The sequence below is a fragment of the Platichthys flesus genome, chromosome 11 (assembly GCF_949316205.1).
Source record: "Platichthys flesus chromosome 11, fPlaFle2.1, whole genome shotgun sequence".
Lineage (NCBI taxonomy): Eukaryota > Metazoa > Chordata > Actinopteri > Pleuronectiformes > Pleuronectidae > Platichthys > Platichthys flesus.
In genome coordinates this window covers 10,417,411-10,444,526 of record NC_084955.1, presented here as the reverse complement: position 1 = coordinate 10,444,526, position 27,116 = coordinate 10,417,411, and the positions used below count along the sequence as shown (strand labels likewise).

Sequence of the window (27,116 nt, the reverse complement as noted above, 5' to 3'; positions counted from 1 at the left end):
GCTAGTAGAAGGGCCACAGCCGAGACAGGCACAATATGGCCTCTTCGCATCTTCGGGCCGGAAATGTTGGACACTTTCTACAGAATGAAAATATTTGTAAACTCCTGGGTTTTAAAACAATGAGCAGTTAATCTTAATTTGTAGAAATAAAATATATAGAGAGGAGCAGGGGAATAAAACAGACAGACTAATAGAACGCAAAGAAATGTGATCAGTGGTTTGCTGAGGTATGACAAATATGAGATTCTGAAGGAATTTTTGTCTGTGCACATATGTATCTGTATATGTAAAGTAACGTGCACAGCACACACACAGTCTTGATGTATGATGCTTGTGTTGCTGGCATCTTGTTGCCAGGGGCAGACATATGCACACACACATGCACAGACACACACACACACACACAAAGAAGATAGGGGATGAATAGGGGTCTTGTTACTCCATAACTCACTCCCACCTAAAAAAGTTGGTGTCTCTACTGTACTTCACCCTGAGATCAGTGCAGTCAAAGCTCCAAAACCGCAACAATCTAATGATGCAGACATTAAAGTCCCATTCAAACCTCTCACTCCATCTCTCTTTTTCTCAGTGCTTATGAAGTCATCCCTCTACTAATATTCCATTACATTCCATTTGTGGTTTCCCAACACCTGCTGCACACAAAAAAAAACTAAACTTTCACTGGGATACCGTATTTACAGGCCACCAATATTATGTAATCAGCACTGAAATCATGGAATCCCGGTAACATTACCGTTTATCTCATGTTTTATAGAAACCAACAGCTGCTCAAGAGGGGATTTTTCCCCGAGAAGTGTCAGTGCATGAATATTTCCCACTTGCTCCATTTGTTTTTGTCTCCATTTTGGAACAGGTATCCTAGGAAAATTCTGCACGGTGACCACAGAGCTGTCTCATATTCACCGACATGAAATGGTGATGGTGTTGACACAAACCATATATATATATATAAAGTTGCCTGAAAAGGGGGCCGCGTCCTCCAGGGCTTTGTTAGCCCAGACCTTTTGAATAATAATGACATGATTGTGGTTCATTGGGTCATCCTGTGCAGTCATTTATCATTTATTATGGTGTCATTTCTGCTTTGTTTTCACTGTCACATTGAGGAGAAGCTGGTACCGTGAGCACAGCGCTCCGTTGCCAGCATTTCAAATGATTTCCACCCACCCTAATTAGTTCAGAGGCTCTTTGGATAAAGGAGTCCACAAGCTACTGCTGGGCTCCACCTACATTATTCACTGTATGTTCTTGTATTAGGGTAATTATTATGATTTTACACAAACATTTTAGTTGCTTCTCAATGTAGAATTAAAGCAAAGTAAAGAAAGCATTTTAAATAAAAGGAAGCTTAATTTCTTACAGGAAAGGAAAAAAGGACTATACAATAATACCATTACCTAAAGTAAACTAGTGCCGTGTCCATTCTAAGCCTGCATGTTTGGAACGGGCTGTTTACTTGGCCTGTGGTGATGCCGTTCCCACCTTCCTATCTGAAACTGTAAAAGTGACCTGCAGTAGTTGAGTCACAGCAAGTACAGACCAGCTGCTAGTATCAGTCCACAAAACCCTGAAGCTGCACCATCGCGGCTGCACAAACAGCTGTTCACCTGTTTATTCAAAGTTAAGTTAAGCTCGACTCAGCACAAAGAACCCCATCCTGGAGAATCTGTTGTTTGGATCAACAAAGTAACTTACACTCAGTCCCAGCCACAACTAAACTTAGGAAGTGCTGTTGTTTTGATCAGCCACTGCTGCTACAGAGCACTGATTGTCTATCTATTTGAACTTTATTTATATTGAACATATCACATGTCATAATCGTACCAAAACTGAAACAGCACTTCAACATTTGCTGATAAGAGGGTTCTTGAGATATGCGAGCTACTGACAGACAGACTGTCAGTACAGATTTCTGTAATTATTATTTTTAGATATATATTTTGTACTCACTCAGCAGAAACCAATGAGAAGGAAATGTTCTTGATTAGAGAGTAACTTGGCTGTTTTGTGGCCGTTTTCCCCAGTGTTCCTGTTGGATAAATATGTAATCAATCTACTCATCGGGGGGTCATGACAATTATTCAGCCTCCAATGGGTTCATAACTGAAACCTCTTGGTTACAGTACATTAAGTGTAATCATTGCGACTCCCTGTAAGCATTTAGTACAGCGCTGGTAGAAATTCATATCAAAAAACGTCATATAGAGCTATAATAACTCCTTTAACATTCACTTAAAATGTCAGGTTGGCATCGAAACAAGACTCATTGAATGGCCTCAACAATGTCTGTCAAGTATTCTGTCAAAGAAATCAGATAACACATGTTCATATAATTGCAATAGAATGTGAACCATAGTGTATTATGTTTCTTTGCCACGCTTACAGTGGAAAATTAAATTATGGTCCTATAAATGTATCCCGGAGAAAGGAATGTATACATTTCAGGAGGGAGGACTCTATATCAAGGTGGAAATCAGGAAATTGTTGCTCACAGTGTTTGTCCACTTATGCCAACAAGCCAAACAAGTCAAGCTTCATCTCGACATTTACACCCTGTGATCACACTGTCATTATCTGGTAGCCAGAGACAGTGAGTGTTTCATTAACATTGAGTTCAGTCAACACTTAACTGCTTACTCATCTCTTGGGATGCAGCAGATGCTTCAGTGTCAACGCACACACACACTTTGAAACACACCAGCGTTTCAGCCATTCTTGAAAGGACGAGACCGTGTCCCCTCTTGGTGCTCTCTGTGTGTTATCTCTGCCATGAGTCTCACTGTCTAGTTTCTGTCTCCGTCTCACACGCTCAGGCATAGGTGAAGCCTTTGAGGTCAGTTGTCAGACACAGACACACACACAGACACACTCAGAGACACACACACACACACACACACACACACACACACACACATACACAGATAAACAGCATGGCTTTAGGTTGCCAGACCTCCAGTGCAGTGTCCATTACCATGGCTGGCTTCAGGCTCAGCTGTAAACATAACCCTAATGGCCTGGACACTTTGATGTGACGTCTTTTTTTTTCCTTCCTGTGACCTGTCGAGCCCTGTCCCGCCACACACACACACAGACACACAAACACACGCACACCCTTTTACCAGCAAGCAGCTAGCCAAGGATAGCTGTCATTCAATCTAAGCTGCTCTCTGGTTGCAGTGCTTCCAATCTCTCAGCAGGGATTTATTAGGCCGTGGCTTTATGACAAACACACACACTCTCTTGGCTGCGTGTCTGTCTGTCGGTCTGACTGTCTGCATCTTTTAAAAGTCATTTATAAATACGTTCAAATGTTCACAGTCTCCTTCTTTCATGTACACAAACCCTCCTCCCTGCTCTCCCATGGTTATCTTAGATGCCGACTGACTCTCCTCTCTGATATCTCTCCCTGCTTTGCTTTCTTTTCTCTCCGATATCTTCTCTCTCACACTCCGCCATTACAAAGCTCTACACGTTGTGCTTATCAGCAGTTACTCACTAATGGATTTGTGTGTTTACACTGAGTTGAGGAAGGAGTGATAATAGTGGCTGTAAAGTAATCCCGCTATTGTTTACACTCATCTCCTGGGCCTTCCTCCTTCATTATCTACAGCTGGTGCTGCTTAAGTGTGTCTTTGTGCACGTGCTTGTGTGTGTCTGCATGTGTGTGGATTCTAGAACTCCCCAACGTTGTGGGGACCTAGAACTGTTTGTACAGGTATATTATGGGGACATGGCTCATTCAATTTTAAGGTGAAGATAAGTTTTAAGGTTAAGTAAAGTTAAGGTTAAGTTAAGACTAAAGTTAGGTTAAGGGTGAGGCAAGTAGTGGCAGTAGGAAAGGTTAGTGAAAGGTCTCCAGGAAATAAGTGCTTTGTCTTTTGTCTATGTTATGTCCTCTGAAGTGATCCTGCTCCTCTAAAAACAGTTAGAGGAGCCTTTCATCAACTATCTTCTCTCTGAACGGACTCAAGAGCCATCAACCTAACTAACTGTCTAAATGATCAGACTACAAGTTGAGACACACAGCAGGGTTCTCATGTTGCAGCAGAAAAGTTATTTGGTAACAAGCCTAGATAATCTTTTTCCGATTGGTTACAATCTGAAGCTCAAGGCTGCATTTTCATGCTTACACAGTCTGATTGCAGTTATTTGCAGGAATTAATCTAATTTTGTATTAAAGGTTCATTGCATCCTGCTCCATCACTGCTCTGTTTCTTGTTTTAAAACAACCAGAGCTTTGTCTCGGTTGCAACTTTGTAAACTGCTGATCCTATTTTAGCTTAGCTAAACTGAAACATATTTTATTACATGTGCTTAGCATACATGTGTTTACTCTTTTCATCAAACATCCGGCCGGCTTTTTTCAAAGCGCAGCGCTTTCTTACAATGTGCATAAACTGTGAGCTGAGACAAATCATGTGCTGCACCGACCCAAACTTGCACCGTAGCCTAGACTGTCTGTCTGTGGTCATCAGTGCATCTTCTGCAGGTCAAACTATTCTGAGGCCCTGCAGTTATTTCATTTTGCTGCGTCTGCACCCACCGACTTGGACTGAACTGGCCTTACATCATGGAAAAAGGTTTCCAATGCCCACTCGCATTTGGAGCATGATATCATCCGGTCTCACTGAGTGGATGCGCACCAATATAAGCAGAGAAACACCCTCGCACACGTGAAAGTGCAAACACACACGGCCATAAACATCGGTCAGAGGTTATTTAATGCCCCTGGTGAGCCATCCAGATGGTGTTGTTAGATCCCAGGGGCTCTCTGACCCTCCGTCCGCAGGACATCTGATCCCGTGCGCTTCTGTCCAAAGGGTCTGATGCTTACTCATCTACCAACAAGACTTTCTGACTGCAGCCAAGGCACCGATCACACGGTGGTCTATACTTTGATGTGGCTTTAAACAGCATATTATGCCAATGACCATTTCGGTGAGGTCATTAAAGCGTTAAATCTGTGGTACAAGTCAGTATCAATTACAGCTCTATCGTGTCACCTCTATCGTTTATCATGTTACAAACTTTAGCCCAGTGTAGGTGAGATGACTATATTAGAATTTCTGTGCGAAAACTGATATGTGGTGTAACACGGCCAAAATAACATCTCATAAATGATGCTAGTATGATATCACAATGCAAAACGGTAAATTAGCTGGCATAATCAACCAATGATTTAAGCTTACTAATATAGGCTTTTATGTATCACGCATCACTTTTGTCAAATTGTCAATTGCTGCATCTCCTCTTTCCAGCCTCTGTCTGAAACGGTTTGTTTTAGCTCCTGTCTCTTTAAGGCCCTCCTCCCAATAAAGCCCAGTCTGCTCTGATTGGCCAGCTGGCCCACTCTGTTGTGTTTGGTAAACCACTTCCACCTGTGGCAAATGTCAGCCTTCTTACTTTACCTGACTTTGATTGAGGACGTAACAGATTAGCAGTTAGGTGTGCTTCTCGATTTCTGACGAAGAGTTTCAGGAGCAGTGTTTTCTGGGAGGAAGAGGGGTTCTCATTTCCACAGTCTTTGTGCTTTAAAGACTTAAAAGAACTAAAAAAACTATATAACACACAAAAGCATAATATGTCTCGTTTTAAGCCAACGATATAAGAGTAAGTGTCCATATATGTCTTAGCTAGAAATTGCTTTACTGTATGATACATACAAAGGGATGATGTCTGTGGGGCTTTGCTTGTGTTTCTGTGCAGAATAAATGTAATGTAAGCAAATTAGATAAGTCACATGTTGATTATTAGGTTAAAATTTTAAGCAAAGAAATCTTTTCATCTTGACATCCCTCTACTCTTCCCTTCGTGAAGCTACAGTGTAAATCTTCCTTATGGACAGACCATAAGCCATAGATGAAACCAGATGGAATTTCTCCATCCATATTTATTTAGATTCAATTGGCCCGTATACATATATAGTCTTTTTGTCCTCCTTATACAGCATTCCAAGCAAGTGATGCACCGCATTACTGCAAATAGAGTTTAGACTGTTCATGTATACAACTATGCGCTGACAGCAGCGTGTTGGGGACTGGGTGGATATACTGGGACGGGGTTTAGGGAGAGGATGAAAGTGAGCGTGATGAAGGATTGATGTTGGGCTGCCGGCACCTTGAGTTTGGGGTCGCTTGGCAAAGATGCCGTGAAGCTTTGAGGAAGAGAGAAGAGGAAAAGGGATTCTAGGATTAGGCAGTTTAAGATATAAAGTCTGCCGGCTGCAGTGTTGAAACAAAATGCACTAAAAATAACGTAAACTCTAACACTTGTTAGGATCAGAGGATTAAGATGCATTAGAAGGAAAGACGCTGTGTATACTACTTGAACCAGACATGTTTTTGTAGTTACCAACACATCAAAGGGATAGTTCACTGCGGCTCTGAGGCTATCAGGGGACATTTGGGCTAAAAAGCTTGTTTAAATGACTCCGTTTTAAGTCAATTTCATTGTCGGGGCTTACGGACACTTGGATGACAGCACATCGGTGATCTCTCCCTTTAATTAGAAGTATAAAGTACACTGTAAAATGTGACAAGCTGATCTTTTACTTTATATTTAGTTTTTCATTTCACTTAATTTTATTAACCTAATTTTGTCAAGTTGCTCAACTTATATATTTTTCTGGATTCTCATGATGTGACTCTTTATCTCATTAAATTACGACTTTATTCTCATAATATTATGACTTTATATTCATTAAATTAAGATTTTAGTTTTATTATTCTATGAAATTGGTTTTAAAACTGCGCAGTAGGATTTAGATGTTCCGGCTCTTGTGGCTCCATGTGTCAGCCATGTGTCTGATATATGAAGACTAATGTTTAGAATATTACTTCTAATAAACATAATAAGCTATTGTTAGATAAACTCTATAATCTGGGATTTATATCATTGAAACATCTGACAGAATACCCTGCAGAGAATACACTAGAGCCACTTGAGAGGAGAAATGGCATAGATGCAACACAGCGAGTCCTCTGCAGCTGCCATCACTATACACTTATCATGTCAATGGTGAATTCCCGCAGGCCTGCCTGGATAAGTGTTTGAGGAGCCGTGCACTTTGACTCAGCAGCCTTGTGTTGTGTCGTCCCAGCTGGTCTGTAGGAGACTGGGGGGTGTGCAGCCGGAGCTGTGGTGGAGGAGAGCAGATTCGGCAGGTCCAGTGCATCCAGAGGACCAGCCAGCCCGAAGCAGCCGTCCTGTCTGACTCCCAGTGCGCCCAGCCCTCCCTCGCTAGGAGGCAAGCCTGCAACGCACACTCCTGTCCGCCCGTTTGGACCACAGGGCCATGGTCACAGGTAAGCATGTCTGAAAGCGATCAGCCGCATATCACACTGACGTATGACGGACATACCGCTGTAGTAGCACAAAACCATTATCCGCAGGCTAAAAAAAAATATCAGTCCAAAGCTTCAAACTAGCTCTATACAATGTGTTGCTAAGTGAGCCGTCGCCTTAATGGCTTCACCACATTTTACGACGGTGATCTCACTGAAACCTCTCGTGTTCTGTTCTAAGCCCAAATTCCTGTGCATTATGTCTAGTGACTCGTTTTCGCTGTTAAACTCCCATTTTACCCCAGAAAGTCCCTAACTACCTGCCACAAACGGTGTCCAGTGTGCTTCCTCTGTGGTAATTTGTGGCACAGTGCAGTGCGTAGTGCGTCACAGCCCCCTGCTTCTTAGATGATTTGAAACACGCTCAAGGGTTTTGATTTAGGCTGTGCCATCAGATGTGTGCACAGGATCAGAATGGATATTGGGGGACTTGTTGGCCCATGTCAAAAGAATTACTAAGGAAGTAAGGCACAATAAGTCACTGTGTGGAGAATGGGAGTATATGGGCAAGTGTGCATGGTTGGCTTGCTCAGAGCATTGGCCTGAGACATGCATTTCTATGCTTAAGTCATTTAGTAGCCCCATTATGTCAAATCTTGTATTATTTTGACAAATCCTTTCTTGTAGAGTGGAAGTGGAAAGGCTACTTCTGAAAAGATGGCTGCGCTTCAAATATAGCTCGAAATGGATCCCATTTTGTCAGAGTTCATTATCATTATTGTGTTTTAATTGCTGAATATTAAAATTTTCTCAAGCATGGGGCCAAATCAAGTGACAACCCACTGTGACGTCGCACATTGATTTATGAACTGTCGTTTTGAAGCCTTAAGTTTTGGCGGCATCTTGTCCAAAACTAACCTTATTCTGATGGGGGGTGCTGACTGAGGGCTCGAGGACACTGCACGCCTACCATTACCAATTGGACAGTATAACAGCTGTCAATCACATGGTATTCATAACCTAATGCACACAGTGCTTTATTGTCTATTCTACTCTAAATGGGAAAATGATTTACAAAATTAACATCATGCTGTATTGAAGAAGACTTGAAACCAGTGATTGAGATGAGTGGATTTCCCCCTTCGCTGGTCATTTGAGAGAATATAGGTTTCAGGCACTTTCTGGACCCCGAGTCTACGTCAATTTTCATTAATGGTATTTTCAGACATAAACTCTGGAGAATGTCCACACAATTAGGTCTGGACTTTCCCCGGAGTTTGCCTTTCACATGTGAACAACCTGACTGCAGATTCTCCACTCAACACAGAAAAAAGTACACAGAACTCTCCAGAATGTGAGGGGTGGCGCAGCAGGCAGGGGCAGGACGTAACGTATTAATACTGCTGCGGTTCTGTGTGTTCTCACATCAGCTCCTCCAGACTCTCTGTAGATTTTATTCCAGCGGACTGGCCAGAGAAACTGGAACATTTCCGTTCTCTAATACAGCCTCGATGGAGCATGTCAGGAGATTATCCTGATTTCAGGGCATGTCTGAAAGCAGCCAAATGTGTGAATGTTATTTTATTGGTCAGTTGAGATTTAAGTTTTCTTTTCAACTTCCCTTCTGCCTCAGTTAAATTGTTCCTTTTAATTTCTTAATTTTTGGGAATTAATAATTGTAAATAATATTGTCACACACAGTCAGGGCAGTAAAAGCTGAAACAATCAGAATCGTCTTTACTATGTTTCTCTCTATTCTGCAGTGTTCTCGTAAGTGTGGCAATGGCCTGAGGAAGAGGACAGTGCTGTGCACGAGCACCAACCCAGGAGTCCAGACACACACGCTGCCAGACAGTGTGTGCGCAGGCCTGCCAAAACCTGCCGGTCAAGAATCCTGCTTCATTAAACGCTGCCAGAAACAACGAAAGGTCCAGTGGTTTGTCTCCACATGGCAAGAGGTAATTCCCCACAGCAGATGTAAAGACGGGTGAAAAATTATGGAATTAAAATGAATAAAGCAGTAGGTTATGAAGTATGACATATTTTGGATATAAGTTCTCTTTCTCAATTCTTTCTTTATTCTGTTTTCAGTGTTCAGTAACGTGTGGTCGTGGCTATCAGACACGCTTCATCAAATGTGCAGAGAAGGTCTGTATCAAAATCTATTAGTTATATTGTAGGTTTTCATTTTTCATTTTAATGCAAAGAATGGCTTTCTTGTGGGTGTCATGTTATACATATATTTTTTTTAAGTTATATATATATTGATGCTTACATGATTATTTTTTGTTCCATGATAAAGGACACTGCAGGGAAATACAGAGAGCTCGCTGCCAAGAAGTGTCACCACGTCCCCAAGCCAACAGTAGAGCTCCAGAAGGCCTGCATCCTGTCTGACTGCCCCGTCCGCACCACACCTCCAGTCCACAGGTGGAACACACATCATCGCACACATCCACCTCAACCTCCGCCACGGCCAGACTGGCACTTATCTCCTTGGACACAGGTAAGTTACTTTGGAGCGGGATGAGCGGGAAGAAAAACACATATAAAAGAGCTTTGAGTCTGGAACATGGCCGACCAGCTGCGAGATAGAAATTAGCAATAAAACGTTTAATTCAGAGTAACATAAATGTTGGAAAATGGATACAAAAGTTACAATACTGTGTACAATATTATTTTAAGAGTGAAGGAACTACGTATCCCATAAAGCATTGCTAATTATCCCTTTCCAACGACTTCCAGTGAGCTTCCTCTTGAATTGAACCTTGTTATGTATATAGTTTTGCAATATACTGCAGTTTGTATCTTGTATGTATGTATAAAGCATTTCATATCGTGCATAGTGTAATAACCTAGTCCAGTGGTTCCCAAACTTTTTACAGTCTCGTACCCCTTCAGACATTCAATCTCCAGCTACGTACCCCCCCGACGCACGTATACAGCATATAACACTTGAAACTTTGAAATTGTCAGGGATTTCAGGACTTGGATGGAAGTTTAGATCAAACAGAGTTTATCTATCAATTGTCAGTTATCAATCAGTTGTTAACCATGATAGTCAGTTCCTAATCGATTGTCGGGAGAATTAACGATCGATTTTTGATTAATCGTTAATATTTTATACTAAAATGCACTATTTATAGGCTCTGTTAAAATGCAGTGAAAATATAGATCTTTATTACAAGGTGAACAACTCTTTTGGCAGTTAAACGGGATCCGCTCACTGGTTACACTTGAAAATATGCGCTACTGTTCTCTTAAGCCCCGATGAGAGTGCAGCTAGCCGCTGTGAGCTAGCTGGATTTGACGGTTCTCGACCTCTCACTCCGGTGGTTGTCACCCCTCACCCAGAGCCAGCTCTGTCTGGGTCCGAAGGGGCTAGCTTTGGAGCTAGACCTCCTACTTGAAGAGAGCAGTGGACTCCTCAGGCGCTCATGGAGACGTATAGCTTTGCAGTGTTGGAAGTGAACGCAACAGAATTAAGTCTATGACAAAATGTCATCTAGGAAATTCTTAAGGATCAATTAATCGATTGTCGATTAATTATGCCCATCCCTCGTTTTTACTAACAGTCACTAACCTACCTGTAACTTTTATTGGCAGTGTAATTATTTTGCTGAATATGGGTATACATACACAAGTATTTTTGGCAATGCGACTTGGCTATTTAGACTATTTAATATTGCATGACTATTTATAACTCAGTTTGATAATGTAAATGACCTTTTTCACTTTGAAAACGCAAATAAAATGTTCTCCCCATGTACCCCCTGAACCACTTTGCGTACCCCTGGGGGTACATGTACCCCAGTTTGGGAACCGAGGACCTAGTCTAATAGCGCTCAACGATCCACTCTATGCGGATATGATTTTTGCAGTTGTGGTAAACATTTCCATGTATTAATATTAGAAATATCCAATATTATGGTTGATAATCAAAATCTATATTCATTCCTTGGGAAAGGCACTATATAAATTCAAGCTATTATTGTATTATTATTCAGAAAATGAATGATTTTTACATCAGGAGCCACGTTATCGAACTTTATGAGGAAAGCATTTAATGTTTCAAAAGTTCTCCTACATGACTTGTGTCTTTGTTTACTGCAGTGCACAGTGACGTGTGGAGGGGGGGTGCAGGCCCGGACAGTCCAGTGTCTGGCTCAGGGGAAGCCCTCCTCTGGCTGTGCACTCCACCTCAAACCCTCCATGTCTCAGGCTTGCAACACCAACTTCTGCCCTCAACCTGAGAAGAAAGGTACTGAATCTCTTACATGATGTATTTTTAATGCTCGAAGACAAATTGAAATAGTTCCTCCTTGGAATGTATATCATGAAAACACTTCCACAAGCATTCTTCTCTGATTTTTCTCGCAGACCTTGTGTGCAGGGATTACTTCAGCTGGTGTTACCTGGTGCCCCAGCATGGAGTCTGCAACCACAAGTTCTATGGCAAGCAGTGCTGCCAGTCCTGTTCAAATTCAAACCTATAATCACATGAGCTGAGTCTGTCTGTGTCCCCCACAGATAGGTAGTTAGACTAAAGACTATATTTGACGTCCATGCTTGAAAAGACAGTTTTTTAGTTTTTTCTTTTGCTTAAAGCGTGTGGCGAGCACTGAAAAACAAAATGACATTTCAATGGAAGTGCAAGAGAGTTGCAGTGCCCTCTCCTCTCCCTGCGATGCCGGCCATCTGGATAGAAGAACTTGATGCTGACAGCACTACACAGGAATGTGATCAGGACAGTACAAATAAAGGAGCGAGTTATGAGGAGGAACTCGCAAAATGGGAATCTTGATTAAACTGAATAGGACTGACATGTCCAAAAGAAACTGAAAACCTGACAAATCCCAGCTTTGTTTATATACTGTATGTAATAGAACAGATCTGTACCCAGGACACCCAACATCTCCCAGGCAACCGAGGTCCAGTGATGGCAGACCAACAGAGAAAAGGGGGGGGACGGCGTTTCAAGCGCTGCCACGCGACAACACGTGATACGCCCTGGAGCGCACACTGCGATTCTTGACAATTTGAAAATCTGGGATCTGATAATGAAAAGGGATGTTTCAAAGAAACAAGTAAGAAAACCTAGTTTTACTGTGAGGCTTGATAAAAAACAGGCTGGGAACAGTCAGAGGGGGCTTCCTTAATAACTGGACAATAGCAGGACGCTCTTCGTTGGCTTATAAAAGAAAAAAAGTAAATGTATGATAAATGAGAGAAGTATTCTGCGATGGGTCTTGGTTGAGTGAACCGACTTTCGTACTCAGTGGTGCTACAACGTTGTCTTTTGTCACCAAATCAATGTGAAATCCTCAAGAAGAACAACTGAGCTGTGTGACCCATGTACAGTGTTGTTTGTTTTATTTATTGGCTTTACGATACAGCGTTGCTGGAAGACTGTATTAATAAGCAGTATAAACACGTCCTTTTATTACTCTACCCTATTACCCTTATATTTTGTATTATGTTTCATAGGATTTCATGCTGACAAACTGCACCTTTTTTTTTACACAAAACATTTATTTTATTTTTTGAAGAAAAACATCTGTGATGTCAAAATCTCAATCATCAACGTCACCATTTTTATGATTATTGATCACTAACAATAGCTGGTTGTTGGAAATCTTTATCAATTACAACAAGTAGCTGTTTGAAAAGGCACGGCTCCATTTGTTTTTACATGACACTGTTCAACATTATCACTCGAAGCAGTCGTGTGTTACATGCATTGACATGGCACACATATAATGCATTACAGATTGATTGTGGACAAAAGCACTGACAGATGATGGCTAGTACTTTTTCAATGTGAGTTTTTACAATGTAAATGGGACAATAAAGAAATGTGTGCCATGTCAGCATCTCAGCTGTAGCATGCAGTCGTCAGTCTGGTTGAACTTCTTGTCTTTTTTTCTGTTCTTTTCTTTTCAAAAAGATGAAAATACAAACAAATGCGCAAAACATACAAAATATACAAATAAAAAACATTACAGGAAACAAAATCCTTACCCACCCCATCATCTGCATCCAGCCAACTGATCCCTTCACAGAATCACCGCGAAATGTCCTGGAGATTCATAAAAGTGAAGGCCAAGCCTCTAAAGTGGATTCCTTCAGTCCACGTACAAAACACGAAAAGAGAGGGAGTCTGGAGGCTTCAACACATGGCAACCATTTTTTTCTCTGCTGTAAACCCAACCATTAGAGCTCATTTCTTAGCTGTGGCCCAAATTGGATTGGTCAGAACTTTCAGGGTCAGCAGTTTTTTTTTATTGAGAGACACGATCACACATATGTGAATCAAATATCCCAGGTCAAAGTTCACCACAGCTGAAAAATGTTGAATGGCCTCCTCGCTCTCACAGACTGTACGTAAAGGGAAGTATAGAAATATTTGAGTATGTGTGATTTGGCCCTTAAGCTTCTGAGGCGTCAGATATGCTCTGTATAAAAGAATGTAATGCATTTGCTGGTGGTCTGGTTTTTTATTCACTAACCATAATTTAACCCAAACTTGGTCCCAATCAAACACTGGGCTCACATCTGGGAAATCTGTCTTCCACAGAGTGTCTAATGCCAGCGGTCTGTGAGTGGTGGTGTGGTTGCCTGGTGTATCTGGATGAAGTGGATGAGCATGGCTCATTAAAAAACAAAGTTTCAGACTCAGACAAATAATAGGTTCTCAGGCCAAAGGACAAAAGTGTCTAGTCAAATCATAATGTGCTGAAACTTAAAAGAGGAAGAAAAAGAAGTCTGGCTATTGAAGCTTCTTTCTGTAGCCGAATGCTAAGATCTAATATTCAGTGTGCAAGCACCTAAGCAAGCGCCCTGGCTATAGAAGTAATGCCAATGTGGTTTTATCCATTTCAACACCTATGACATACTGTGTTTGGGCTAAGCTCTGAGTCATTTTCTCGACAAGGCGAGGAGACACTGATGCCCCAAAACAAAATCACCATTGTCATAATCCCTGGGGCACAGGCCTCAGGCTCTTGGAAGGAGACAGAGCGAGGGAGGAGAGGAAGAAAAGGGAGAAGGCACATGTGTGTTTGGTGCTGTCATAGAAAAATGCTGTGAGAAATACAGAGAGTGAGCCAGAGGGAGAGGTGGGTACAGGGAGAAAAGGGGGTTTTCCTCCATGTCAACGACCTCTCTGTAGTTGATTGAAAGCTGGTCAGCTGTTAGCACCGCATCACTGGGTGAATGTAGGCCAGGAGAGCAGTGTTTGTATATTTCAGTTTTACCACACAATGCCAGTTTGCTATCCCCCCAACCCCACTTCCATGTTTCTATGGAATGCACTGTCATCAGCCACTTTGCACTCCGGTTAAAACTCAATCTAGAGAAGAGAAGAGTACAAATAGGAATACACTCAATATTAAACAAATCCCCAATTTATGCTGCAGAACAGTTACGTTAATGCTGAATATATAATGTTACTATGCAAAATGATAACAATTATTAACCACTTACACAACTACGTAAGCGTAGTTACAATACAAGCACAGAAGTGACATTACAACATCCAAACTCACATCATGATAACACAACCCCATTCGATCCTGTTGAAGCTTTTTGCAGTTGTGTTGTCACTTTTGTGTTTTCAGTTAACAGGCGTGTGCGGCGTCCCGGCCACCGTGCACCTATGTTACAACTTGTCTGGAGTTTGCAGTTCCTCCTGCAGTCCAAACAGTTCACACAGCTTTGTGTGGCTGCAGGTGTGAACCTAAATGTGTTTACCCGTCAGTTCTAAACCTGTAACGACCAGAGACCAGTTTACATACGAGAGTGGCTCATCAAAAACAAACACTGATTGCGTCGGCTGCACATTTATTTCCACCTCACTCAGTATTACTTGTTACGGACACTTCACCAGAGGAAATGGAATAAAAGAGGATGAATGAATTATTGTTTATATTAAGATAAAGATCAGAGATTGGCTTCCTGAGGTGATCAAGAGCAATCCTGCAACATGCAGAGCGGTACCTCACCCATGTCAGGTAACAGAGGAGATTATCTGTCAGGGGGAGTCAGGAAGAGAGGAGAGCACGGTCAACACTCCCCCCTCCACTCTATAGAAACTATGCTATCTCTGACTGCATCTGTTTGGAGAGAGTGGGCTCGTTAGCCTCGAGGCTGCGCTCCCAAGGTTCATCTGAAGTTACAGGGTTATTACCTTTCCATCAAGGACAAACCTGCAGTGCACGTCCCAGCACCTTTTGTAGCTTCCTCTCTGCTATTGGACGACCTGCTGCCACAGTTATTACACCGACCATTGTGGTGCACGACAAACTGGGGACAGCCACTCAAATCCAGGGAAACAACAACCTCTCACACAGCAGCACAATACTGAGGCTTTGCATGGCTCAGTGTAAAACGCTGACAGACAGCATGGATGTTCCACAGCATTGGGGATGAGGCATCGAACTACACACTGTTGTCTCAAAGTTCATACTTCAAATTCTGTTTCTGGACCTTGGCCTCTCTAAGGATAAACCAAGCCATTCAGTGGCATAGACAAGTTTAGTTTAGTGTGTGTGTGCGCACCTCTATCTATATTTATGAGGGCCAATTTTGGTTCAATATCATCATTTTGAGGACATTTTTACCTCCTCACAAATTCCATAGACTGTTTGAGGGTTAAGATTCTGGATTCAAGATTCAAGAGTTTATTGTCATATGCACAACAATTACATTTAGCAGTCGCTGGCAATGAATTGCTTGGGTCACAGGCTCTCTTCTGGCAATGCTCAGAATATTTCAAATATAGCATAGAATATCCAAGAAAAAAAAGCTGGACTCAGGGTTAGGATTTGAATTATGTTAAGATTAGGGTAAGGGGCTAGGGAATCCACTATATTAATGAATGTCCTCCCAACAATAGAGGGACGTGTGTGTATGTGTGCGTGTGTTTGTGTGTGTGTGTGTGTATGTGTATGTGAGTCATAGAGACTGTATAAGAACATAGTTATCTGAACAACAGCACCCTCTGTTGGATTCATATGAAAATTAAAACTCACAAAGTACACACAGCTGAATATTAAAATTTTCTCGAGCATGGGGCCAAATCAAGTGACAACCCACCGTGACGTCGCACATTGATTTATGAACTGTCGATTTCAAGCCTTAAGTTTTGGCGGCATCTTGTCCAAAACTAACCTGATTCTGATGGGGGGTGCTGACCGAGGGCTCGAGGACACTGCACACCCACCATTACCAATTGGACAGTATACCAGCTGTCAATCACATGGTATTCATAACCTAATGCAAACAGTGCTTTATTGTCTATTTTACTCTAAATGGGAAAATGATTTACAAAATTAACATCATGCTGTATTGAAGAAGACTTGAAACCACAAAGTACACACAGACAAAAACAATACAACCGTGGATCACTTGTAATAACTCATCTATAATAAAAACAATAATAATAATAGCACCTATCCTAACCAGGTTACAAAGTTAAGAAAAAACACGGTAATAAAAATAAAAAAAAGATTATATGACAAAAGAGAATAAAAAGGAGAACATGAAATATTTGAACACTTAAAGGATTAAAAAGTGAGTTCCCTGACCGGGAATCGAACCCGGGCCGCGGCGGTGAGAGCGCCGAATCCTAACCACTAGACCACCAGGGAATGTTATAATATGCCGACAGCCAACTCGAAAAAATAAGTCACTATATCTACTGGCGTTTACAAGGTTTCTTAACTTTAACTTGAAAGGGCGTGGATTTTTCCTTTAAACGGAGATTATCCTGATATCGGACAGTTCCTTCCGCCAACCCTCAGCATGACCGATCCTTGAACCTAAATGAGGGAAACAATGAAAAACAGAGCGTCGTTGACACGTGTTGTAAAGTTTGTTGTAAAGTTTGTGAGATGAAAACACAACTGCAAAGTCAGTCATTCAGAATACACCCTGTTTAAACCAGAAGGTAACACTTCCCCCTGTTGGCCAGTGAACGCCGGTAAGCGTGCCAGAAACCCCCCCCCCCCCCCAAACCAAAATGAAACGCCTGAAGTAAAAGCGAAAAATTACCTAAGATATCGTCGTGTGGTCAAGATAAAAATAAGGCATGAAACCTTAATAATTGGATGCTCATGTAAAATGTCGGTTAATTCTGTAATTTCAACGTGGATACAATTCAATGGGAAATCGGCAATTCTTTCTTTACCGGCATTTCACAAAGCCGCCACTGTGAGGTCCTCGCGCGGGTCCTTCCTCAACGTGGGTGACGCGAAAATGTGAAGTTGTTTTGAAGCTGTGTAAATTTGGCGGAATGGGGCCATGGTCGTTGAATTGAAGACGAAAGAGAAAGATAATTGAGAATAACAGAGGAACGTGTGTTATCATGATGCCCGGGGACACTCAGGCGAAAACGGTGGCCATAGCTGCGGACGCGAAGTTGGGAAACTGTCAGAACTGCTCAGTTCTGCATCAGGTCAGATCATCTTTCTATCAATCATTTAGCACTTCACTGTCTACCTGAGGGCAGAATACAAACAGCTTCCGGTGGGGTTGGCGGGATTTATATGTGTTTGTCGGCTGCAGTGGACGTGTCGGTCATGACGAGCGTCCCTGTTTGTTTATGTTTTGTCCCATCACATGTTACAGAGCCTGACCGAGTATGTGTCCTCCTTCCTGGCACTGAAACAGAAGATAACTGTCTCAGAGTGAGTATCTACAAAAACCCTAAGCTGTTACTTATATTGATGATAAGTTGGACACCAGGGTCAGTTCTGCGTATAAATACCATTTGTTAATATTCACTGATAAAGTCTATTTGACAGAGTCTCTACGTTGTTATCTACGGAGAAGTTCCCTTCTATTACACTAAAATCTTAGTTAAGTGACTCAACCGGATTGGGCAGAGAATGACAAACACTTATTAAACAGTTAAACAATGTACAAATCCAAGGTAGTTCAATAGTGTTTCACACCATCTCACTGTGCTCACACAATGCTTCAGCATTATATACATACATATATTGATCCTGATGCTATCCATAATTATTAATTTAGTTGTATTGCCCAGCCCCAATGCAGAAACATTTGTTGTGGTTGTCTGTTGACCGATTGAAAACTCATAAAGTCATTAGGACGTTTCTTCATTTAAATGAACTGATCATTGTTTGTGTTTTCAAGGTAAATGATTGAATGGAAATGTTTAACAAAATAAATAGTTCTATAAAAAGAGACCCCATAGGGCTTACTCATTAAAACATTATCTTTTTATTATCTCAACATTGCACCTGTATCGGCCTGAGCATCAGTATAAATGAAAAGTATTACGCTGCAATGAAAACCAATAGTATGGATGCACAAACACTGTACATGTGAGGATGAAGCTGCACACAGACAATGTTCTATTATGTTGTATTCAATTGGACTAACACCTTCACGCTCTTCCATGTTTTATGCAGTGACTCTATAACACTCCAACAACAGCTGGAGGAGCTGCAGATCAGATTGGTTACACTGGAGGAAAAGACTGTTGATTATGAATCTATGCAAGCTGAGCTGGAAGAAAAGAAGGTATGTAATTTCTCTGTAAGATCACCCTGAAGGAATGGCAAGAATATGTCTGTCTCTTTACATTAGTACTGCCAAACAAATTCTGTCCATCTCAGAATGAATTGAATTTCATTTTTCTGTCAATCTAATATTCACACTGTTGATTTTTATAGCGCGCTCTTCTGGCCTATGGACAGATTTCTGAAGAGATGGAAAAACTGAAGCAGGAAAACAGAAAGACAGTAGCAGAGTAAGAGATGGTGCCAGTCAGTACCATAACAATGCTGATCATGGTTATGTCTTTCTTGGAAAATGATTACTATTATATTTTGTATCCTTCAGGAAAAAGAAGCTTGAAGAGCAACTAAAGGAAGAGAAAGGTACTTTTCAGTCACAATCCTGTCACTTAACTCCAGCAAAACATGTTACTGTTTGTGAATTTTTGTTTTATAATTTCTTTAATCTAAAATGTGCTGATTTGTCCTCCAAACTTGTAGGACTGACAGAAACACAGTCACTTGAGAATGCACAACTGAAGAGGGAAAAGGCCGAAGTAGAAAATGATCTATTAAAAACACAGGTAAGCATTCATAATTTGACTAGGTTCAATCATATGACTTTAATATAATCTGATTACTGACCCTGAATACTAGACTGAAATTTAACCCCGTCATTTTTTGTCTTTTCGCCTCGTCAGACGTCTTTTAAGAAATCTCAAGTGAGAGCAGATCAAGTTGAAAAGCTGACAGAGGAGAATATCAAGATAACAAGCATGTGAGAACTCACTCTTGTAATATGTGTGGTTTCTTAAATTTGAATGAGATGTACGTTTCTTTAAATAATAAGTGAAAGATTCATAATTACAGATTATGAAAAATATTTCAATGTGATTTTTTACATCAACAGAAAGGATAACCTTGAAAATAACGTTAAACTGCTTGAAGGTTAGTATAAAAAATGTATGATCACACAATTCAAATCATATTGTTTTGATGAGAATGTCTTGAATTGAACTGCAGTGACGAAAAGACAATGCTTGCTTGGTGGTTCGGCTTTTCATATATTTATCCATGTATTTGTTCTTATTTCAGACTCAGTTTCCAAACAGAATCATCAAATATCCAAACTCACCAAAAAGAAGATCCTGCTGGAGACAAATCTTGTTGATCTCCAGGTGCAGTGATGAGCTTTGGATGGCAAATTATTGGAAACATTGTTTTTAAGGATATTGAACTAACCATTTCTTTATGTATCTCAATTAAATTGTAGGCGAGACTGTTGAAACTGGAAAGAGAAAGGAGTAAAGGTACAAATAAATACAATTACAATTCCCATTTTTCTGTTACATCAAGGATACATAATCTATTAATTTGATTAACATCATAATTATTTCTCAACAGACTATAGGAGCACATCAACACAAGCAAGTCCCCCAGAGGAGCATAAAGTGGACAAAGGTGTGCTTTGGCTTTACTTATTATTTATTATATTAGTTGATGAGCTAACCACATGCAGTGAGCCTGAAGGCAGATGGTCATCATTTTCACTTTTGCGTTGTGTGTGTTTTCCAGAAAAAGTCCTGATGCTGCTCGAGAATTTGTGGGCATGTGTGGAACCTCAACAGCAGCACTCGCAAAATCAGTTGCACTCAAATGGTGACACATCATTAAGTAAGTGGCTCTTGTGTAGTTTTTAATTGGCAACAGTGACTTCTGAGATTTTTAGTTTTTTTACCATTTCACCCAAAGAATGCTTTCAATCCTCTGTTTTTTTTATTGTAATTTCAGAGTCCTGCTTCAACTCCAAGCAGGTTGGACCCTCGACTCCACAACGCACAGTGAACTCTCAACCGGGTTTCATGCCTCAGTCCACCTCTGACAACAACGTGGGATCTCACTCTCACATGATGCAGACAAAACCCTTATCCAAAGCTTCTCCCCTTGCACAGAAAAACATCAAGCACCAAGTGTCTCCTCAGCATTCGGGTGGCAAGAAGCAGAGAGAATCTCCCAAAAAGAGCAAGCGATTGTCCAAGGGAAACAAAACTGAGGGGTCTTCTTCGGACAAAGGCAGCTCCAGAGTTTCTGTTGAGGAGATCATGGAGATGTTAAAACCGATGCCCAGCTGCCTATCACCAATATTAGACATGGTGAGGATTTGGTTCATATTTCATGTGAATGTTTTGTTGTTGATTCAGTCAATGTTTTTGCTTTCCCTGTAAAAAATTTTTTTTTTATCTACACTATTATATATTGCCATAACTTTGAATCACAATAACTGAATCAATCATTATAATAAAACGAAAAGTCAGAAGATATAATCCAAACTAAAATAGCACTTAGCAGAGCGCGTACCTGCACCAAGGCCAAAAAATGAATCCACATCCGCACATAAATCTATTAAGTTGTTAACAGCAGTGCAATCTTGCTAAACAAACAGGCTTGGGTGGATAGGTTATCTCCATGGTGGAGGTAAATAACTTTCCAATATGTGTACTTGTATCAGCTTATGGTGATATTTCTTTTTTTAAGAAATAAAAACTTAAGTGGTTTCACATTTTGTCAAACAAGCTGAAATTTAATTATGGTCCTTTGAGAGACACAAGCCCATGAAAAACTGCTTAGTTACTTTCATGAACAATCCTTTAATATAATTGGAAAAAAGTACATGTTTTCAGTCATTTCAGTTGAGCACGGGTCTTGTTAACTTTGCCATCCACATGCAATAGTGGACATGAGTCTTGAAATTACATCCTTGTCTTGTTTTCTTTCAGGATAAAGAGATGGAGTCTATGGAGACGGATGACCGAGAAGAAGGAAACCGTCCCAGACCCTCTGATGACTCTGCCGCTCTAAAACAAGAGGCTTCCATACTCACAACATCAGTGTTCGGCCACTGTCCAAACCTCTGTGCACCAGCAGTGGAAGAGACCGTGGACTTGCCAGTTGTCACAGAACCTGAAGTTGAACACATTTCTGAGGAAAGTGACTCCAAAGACTTGGGGCAGAAGGAGTTGAACAGTCTCACTGAAATGAAAGATAAAAGCAGTGCAGAGGGTAAAGAAATGGATCTTCAGAAAGACGAGCAGACTGAGCAGGAAGCAGCCACCGTGTCAACACAGTCAACGTTGGCACCTTCTTTTTCTACCACACCAGATAATACAGTACTGGTTGAGGCTGTCTCGTCAGCAAGTGAAAATCAACAACCATCCTGCAGCAGAAATCCCTGTCACAACCTTACCACTGACCTCACCGAAACTGAAACAGCTCCAGAAAAGGAAAAGGAGGATCAGTCAGAGACAATTACAATAATGGATGTAGATGTAAACCTTAGTAATGGTACCGGAGCCATAACAGTCGCTGCTGAAGCTGCAGAGTCACCCAGAGGAACCAATAACACTGTAGCTCCCGGAGATTTGCAGCAAGGTGCTTCCTCTGGGTTAACCGATTTTGTGAAAGACTCGGAGGTTTCAAACACAGATAATCTCTTAGATGTAGAGAAAAGTCATGAAGACTCTTGTCTTTCGACACAGAGCCACCAGGAGGCCTCTGGGGTGAAGCCCCAGGAGATCAAATCTTCCCCTGGCAAACACACAAGCTTGCCAGACGATGATAACATTTGTACGTCAGGCAGCAGTGACAACTTCAGTAGTGTCCCAATTAAAATAGTTAAAGAGGAGCTTGAAAACAATGGACCCATTAAACATATTGAGGTAGAAAATAATAATGACGAACAAAAAATTATAAGAGTTGATAGAATTCTTCATTCTTCCCCCGAGTCACACGGCAGCACCAGATGTCAATCAACTCAAATATGTTCACGGTTAAAGATGGAGGATGCAGACGAGGGTCAAAATGGCCAAAATTCTGACCAAGTAAATGTTGAGACCCCCGAAGAGAACCTTGAAATAGAGACATTGAACAAAGAGATAACGTCTGATCATGAATCTTCCCTTTCTGTTTCACAAGAGACGTTGAGTGTTGACTGTGAGTCTTTAAAGGAAAATACACATTCTCTGTGCAGGCAGTTGAGTCCCACGTGTCTGATGCCCACTGTAAAACTGAAGGTTTTGCAAACTCCCTCAAACATAGAAAAGTTGACTGTGGATGTTGAGCACGTTTCAACAAACAACAAAGCTGGTCCTGATCCGGAGGAGAAAGGTGTGATGGAAACTGCTCTCTTCAAAGATGTCTCCCGGGACAGAATCGTCACACGGAGCACGGATAGGCCGAGTAACGGTTTGGAGCAACAAAGTGACCCGGCAGCAGCTTCATCTACATCCACAGATCAACCACAGCAATGCTTGGGTGACGTTCGCTCTGAGATGGGCCCCCCGCTTCCCCCTCTCCTAACCCCTCTGAGCACACCCACAAAAGCAGGCAAATCAATCAGTCCGCGGCAGGCTATTGGGAAACTCTTATTTCCCTCACCCATGGATAGACTGGCTTCTCCCATTACCCCTGTTCTGAGCCACAGGACACCAAACAGTCGCCATCTAAGGTATTCAACCTCAAACAGTCCCCTCCCTTCAAAAGGAGTCCCCTCATCACCGGTTCAGTTCGGCTCTGCCACCCCCAAACATGCCGTGCCGGTCCCGGGTCGCCTGCCCATAACAGCCATGAATTCCTCGCCGTCCTCCTCCAGTCCGTCTCAGGAAAACTCCATGAGAATGCTCGACACCATGTATCCAGAGATGTCGGCCCGCGCCAGAACTCTGAGCATCCTCAGAAGGAACGTTAATCTCAGCGTTTGCTCATCGGCGAATGGGACGTTACCCAAGACATCTGAAAATCAGATGTCCGGCTTTAAGACCGTCAACTCCACCTCCACGGCCTTCACCAAGACTGAGACGAGAGGGGAAAAAAGGCAGGCCACCAGTTTGCTTGAGCCCCAAAACAGCAAATGTTGCAGGCTTGACAGCCACTCTCCCAGCACCAGTCGTATGCAGGTGCCTTCCTGCTCATCAAACAGTGGAGAAGAGACCGCCTCGCCCCAGAGTTTGAAGCTTGAACCGGTCAAAAATCTGTCTCAGTCCATGGACAGTGGAGAACCTGCAGAGCAAAATCTGGCTGACGTTCTAAAGAAAATTGAAAAGCAGTGTTTTGATGTAATGCCTGTGATCCAAAGCCACATCCACGTTGGTAACCTCCCCAAAAAACCTGTCTTGAGGGATGAAGAGAAGGAGGTCATCTCTGAGATTTGCCACAGCAGCTTGGTTAGTGTGCTGGTTTATTAAGCTCAAGTGTGAACTCTGTGTACGCAAAGACAAATAAGTGCTATCAGCTTTCATAGGTGAGATGAAGTCAGTCGGCTTTTGAGTAAATAAACGTGGACATTTTTTTCTTTTCTTTTCAGCTCAAGGCCGATGATGTGATTTCAGCCATCCTGCACAAACTGAAAACTGAGAAGAAGGACCTGAGCACAAACTACCTGCAGGCTCTCTGTAGAGTCTACACAGGCATCTGTAGACAGAAGAGGGACTGGGAGAAGGCTCACATCCTGGCGTACAGCATTCTCACAGAAGGTTAGCAATCGCAGGCAACCTGTTTTCAACCTACCACCTGTTTACAAAGTCTTTTCCACCTAAAGGTATAAGATTATGATTAGTTTTTTCTTTTTATATCTTCCTCACCGCAGATTTCCCAGATTCTGCCAAGCTGATTTTGTTTATGGTGACAACGTGGCCCAGACTTCTCTCACACAGCAGCTGTTTGTGCCGGGCCATACACACTGTCACCAAACTGAAAGCGCAACAAGAGATTCTCGGCTCACTTTCAGCATTCCTCGGCTGGGAAAAGGTATTTGAAATGTTTTATACTTTCATGGCGTGTGTGCTTGAAGCACTTCCAACCTGTGTGACCTTAGTTTGTAGTTAGTGGACCCTCAGAGGCCTAATCTCCCTGTTTCTCTGCAGAATCCTCCCTGTGAAATTGACCAGCTGATCTCCAGAGTGCTGTCTGATATCCGGTCAGGGTCAGGTGGGTCTTTCACCAAACACAGTCGGTACGGGTGGGACCTGGGGACTCAGGCGTGGGAACATGTCTTCACTCTGCACCTTCTCTGTAGCCAAAAAAAGTGGAAGTGGACCTATGCAAATTTATTGAGGTAAGTTTTGTTTTCTCTGATATCAAGCTACAGATCTTAATGATATAATCTATGTCAAAGTTGTCTTCCATATCAAATATATATCAATGGCATTTTTCAAAATAGTACCTGAGCTAATCCGTTCATTTTGTTTTGACAGTAAAGAGTTGTGGCCTTTAATGAACACGTGGGTCACGCAGCCCAGAGATCAACAAGCACCCGTTTCTGATCTAACTGTCGCCACTGTGCTCCGACTCATAGGTTAGTTATTTTGTTATATTTACATCATTATCTGAATGACGAGTAATTGGATGATCACTGGTGGATTGAATTGTCTTATTGACTATTTAAATAGGATGCCTCTGTCAGCTGGGAATGAAAGAGAGGTCTGCATCTGTGGGAACTGTCGCCCATGTCATCAACACGTTCGGTCGACATGGACAGAAGGAAGGTATGATAAAAATGAGAAATGTTGTAGAATGTGTTTAATACAGAGGAAACAGCCTCTGTTGTGTGCTGAGAGTACTTTTAGCTTTTTTAAGCAGGCCATATTCAGACCTGGCACCATCCTGAGAGATCTGATCACAAGATGATGGTCTTACTTCCTTGCTCTGTATGCAAACACACAAACATCAAAATCCTGTTGCCTGAACCAGTCGGACAATACGTTAGCGAGAGCAGAGTAAGGTGGGGCTGAGTAAATCAATGGGCTGCACACAGCTTTATTATGGAATACAATTTTACCCATTAAAACAATTGAAATCATAATGTGGTTGTCAGTGTTGATATTGTGGCCGCAATCAAATCAATGTATGGACACTGAGAAGAGTCAAAACTGGGTTAGATCTTTCAAACTGTAGTGGGTCAGAGGACGTCAGCTGAGTTGTCTGTCATTCGTATTTGGCCCAGGACACATTTGTGTTCAAACAGCAAAAATGATGTGGTCTCGTGTGTCCCATACCACCTCAGAATATGGTCTGATTGATCGGACCTCAGGATGCATCCAGGGTGCATTCATACCTGTACTTAAAGCTGACCACTTGTGATTGGATCACTATGGGTGAACGTTAATAGGCGTTCTGAGGGGAGTCATGATGTTTCTGTTTCACTTGTCATCATACAGATACTTGCCTGAGTGCACTCATCCACGTTAAAGTGCACTGGCTTGTTGGTATCTCTCAGAATTCTTCCTGTTTTGAAGAAGCAGCTGACCAGTAGCTGAACCATTGCAATCCTATATCTTCTATCTGCAGGTGTGCCTTGGGAGGTCCAGCTAGCAGCCGTGTACTGCATGCACGAACTGTCGCCCAGCAACCCAAAACAAGCCCTGGACGCCCTTGCGGAGTGGAGAGTAGAGACGACTCAGAGCCCCCCCCCTGCTGTCACTAGCTACATTAACCAGTTAGCCTCCATCTGCAGACAAGTCAAGAGCTGAGAGAGACACGCGTTAGAGAAAGTGATGTGGACATGCATTCATTTTAAAAGGCAGGAGAATGAAGACGCCACCATACATCCCTCTATCAATTTTAACTCACTGACTGGCTGCATGTGATAGAGGTGTTTGGATCTATGAACAGTCACATATGGGTTTTGTGCCATCTTATATTCAAAGACTTCTTAAACATATTCTGTTTTTGTCTTTAACACTTCTAAACGTATAGAGTGACTGCTCCAACTCAGTTAATGTTTCCTCAATTTTTAATGACACATATAGAATTTGGTTTTCTGTTCTTTTAGCTGTCCACACTCTGTTACATATGAATTCCTCCCTGTCTACTATACTCAGGTAATGCTCTGAAAATATTGTATATTGTGTACATTTGTATTCTGACTCAACAAGGTGCTACTGTAAATGTTTCTTTGTTCGTTTTTGTGTAAATATAAGGTGCTTTGTACAAATGAAAATAAGAAATGTTTTGTACAGTTGTAAGATTCAGAGATTATTTAAGTCTCTTTTTTTCCAAATTAAAATTTCCATATATTGAGACAAATCAATTATATTTCTGCACTCTCTCTTCACCTGCTTCTATTGAATCTGCATCTATCAGCTTATCAAGAAATATAGATATTCATATAGTTTATCACTGCTGGAAATAAAACCAACTGCTGTTAAATCGACTTTTAGACACATACAATTTTAAAAAGAAATATGATAAGTGATCCAGTCAAGTGACTAATGTCTTCTCTGTCAATGAGTCA

At 41.7% G+C, this 27,116-nt stretch overlaps 2 protein-coding genes and 1 non-coding gene across 3 annotated transcripts in view; 2 read left to right on the top strand and 1 right to left on the bottom strand.

The window, feature by feature from the left end:
• Positions 1 to 13,774, top strand: part of LOC133965528 (A disintegrin and metalloproteinase with thrombospondin motifs 16) — a 58,875-nt gene extending 45,101 nt beyond the window's left edge. Inside the window, exons 19-24 of the mRNA XM_062400131.1 lie at positions 7,121 to 7,325; positions 9,068 to 9,262; positions 9,396 to 9,452; positions 9,607 to 9,810; positions 11,418 to 11,565; positions 11,685 to 13,774. Of these exons, the coding sequence (XP_062256115.1) occupies positions 7,121 to 7,325; positions 9,068 to 9,262; positions 9,396 to 9,452; positions 9,607 to 9,810; positions 11,418 to 11,565; positions 11,685 to 11,800 (925 nt within the window). The 3' untranslated portion in view covers positions 11,801 to 13,774. The remainder of the gene's footprint in view (positions 1 to 7,120; positions 7,326 to 9,067; positions 9,263 to 9,395; positions 9,453 to 9,606; positions 9,811 to 11,417; positions 11,566 to 11,684) is intronic.
• Positions 13,775 to 16,882: 3,108 nt separating this feature from the next.
• Positions 16,883 to 16,954, bottom strand: trnae-cuc (transfer RNA glutamic acid (anticodon CUC)). Its single transcript has one exon. It is a non-coding gene; the product is annotated as a tRNA-Glu (tRNA).
• A 603-nt stretch (positions 16,955 to 17,557) lies between these two features.
• Positions 17,558 to 26,912, top strand: ice1 (KIAA0947-like (H. sapiens)). The gene is made up of 20 exons (XM_062399761.1): positions 17,558 to 17,760; positions 17,934 to 17,992; positions 18,743 to 18,854; positions 19,007 to 19,083; positions 19,176 to 19,213; positions 19,331 to 19,413; positions 19,531 to 19,607; positions 19,740 to 19,777; positions 19,925 to 20,007; positions 20,103 to 20,139; positions 20,234 to 20,290; positions 20,405 to 20,503; positions 20,621 to 20,982; positions 21,607 to 24,048; positions 24,189 to 24,357; positions 24,471 to 24,631; positions 24,748 to 24,938; positions 25,078 to 25,178; positions 25,273 to 25,368; positions 26,171 to 26,912. Exons 1-20 carry the CDS (start codon positions 17,671 to 17,673, stop codon positions 26,350 to 26,352), a joined length of 4,554 nt encoding a protein of 1,517 aa, XP_062255745.1. The 5' UTR covers positions 17,558 to 17,670; the 3' UTR covers positions 26,353 to 26,912.
• Positions 26,913 to 27,116: the final 204 nt, after the last annotated feature.

What these genes read in the sequence shown, in the direction of transcription:
- ice1 (XM_062399761.1), top strand. Translation starts at nt 17,671, where the DNA reads ATGATGCCCGGGGACACTCAGGCGAAAACGGTGGCCATAGCTGCGGAC. An exon ending in GTACAGCATTCTCACAGAAG is followed by an intron (nt 24,358 to 24,470) that starts GTTAGCAATCGC and finishes TCCTCACCGCAG; the next exon opens with ATTTCCCAGATTCTGCCAAG. An exon ending in TCGACATGGACAGAAGGAAG is followed by an intron (nt 25,369 to 26,170) that starts GTATGATAAAAA and finishes TTCTATCTGCAG; the next exon opens with GTGTGCCTTGGGAGGTCCAG.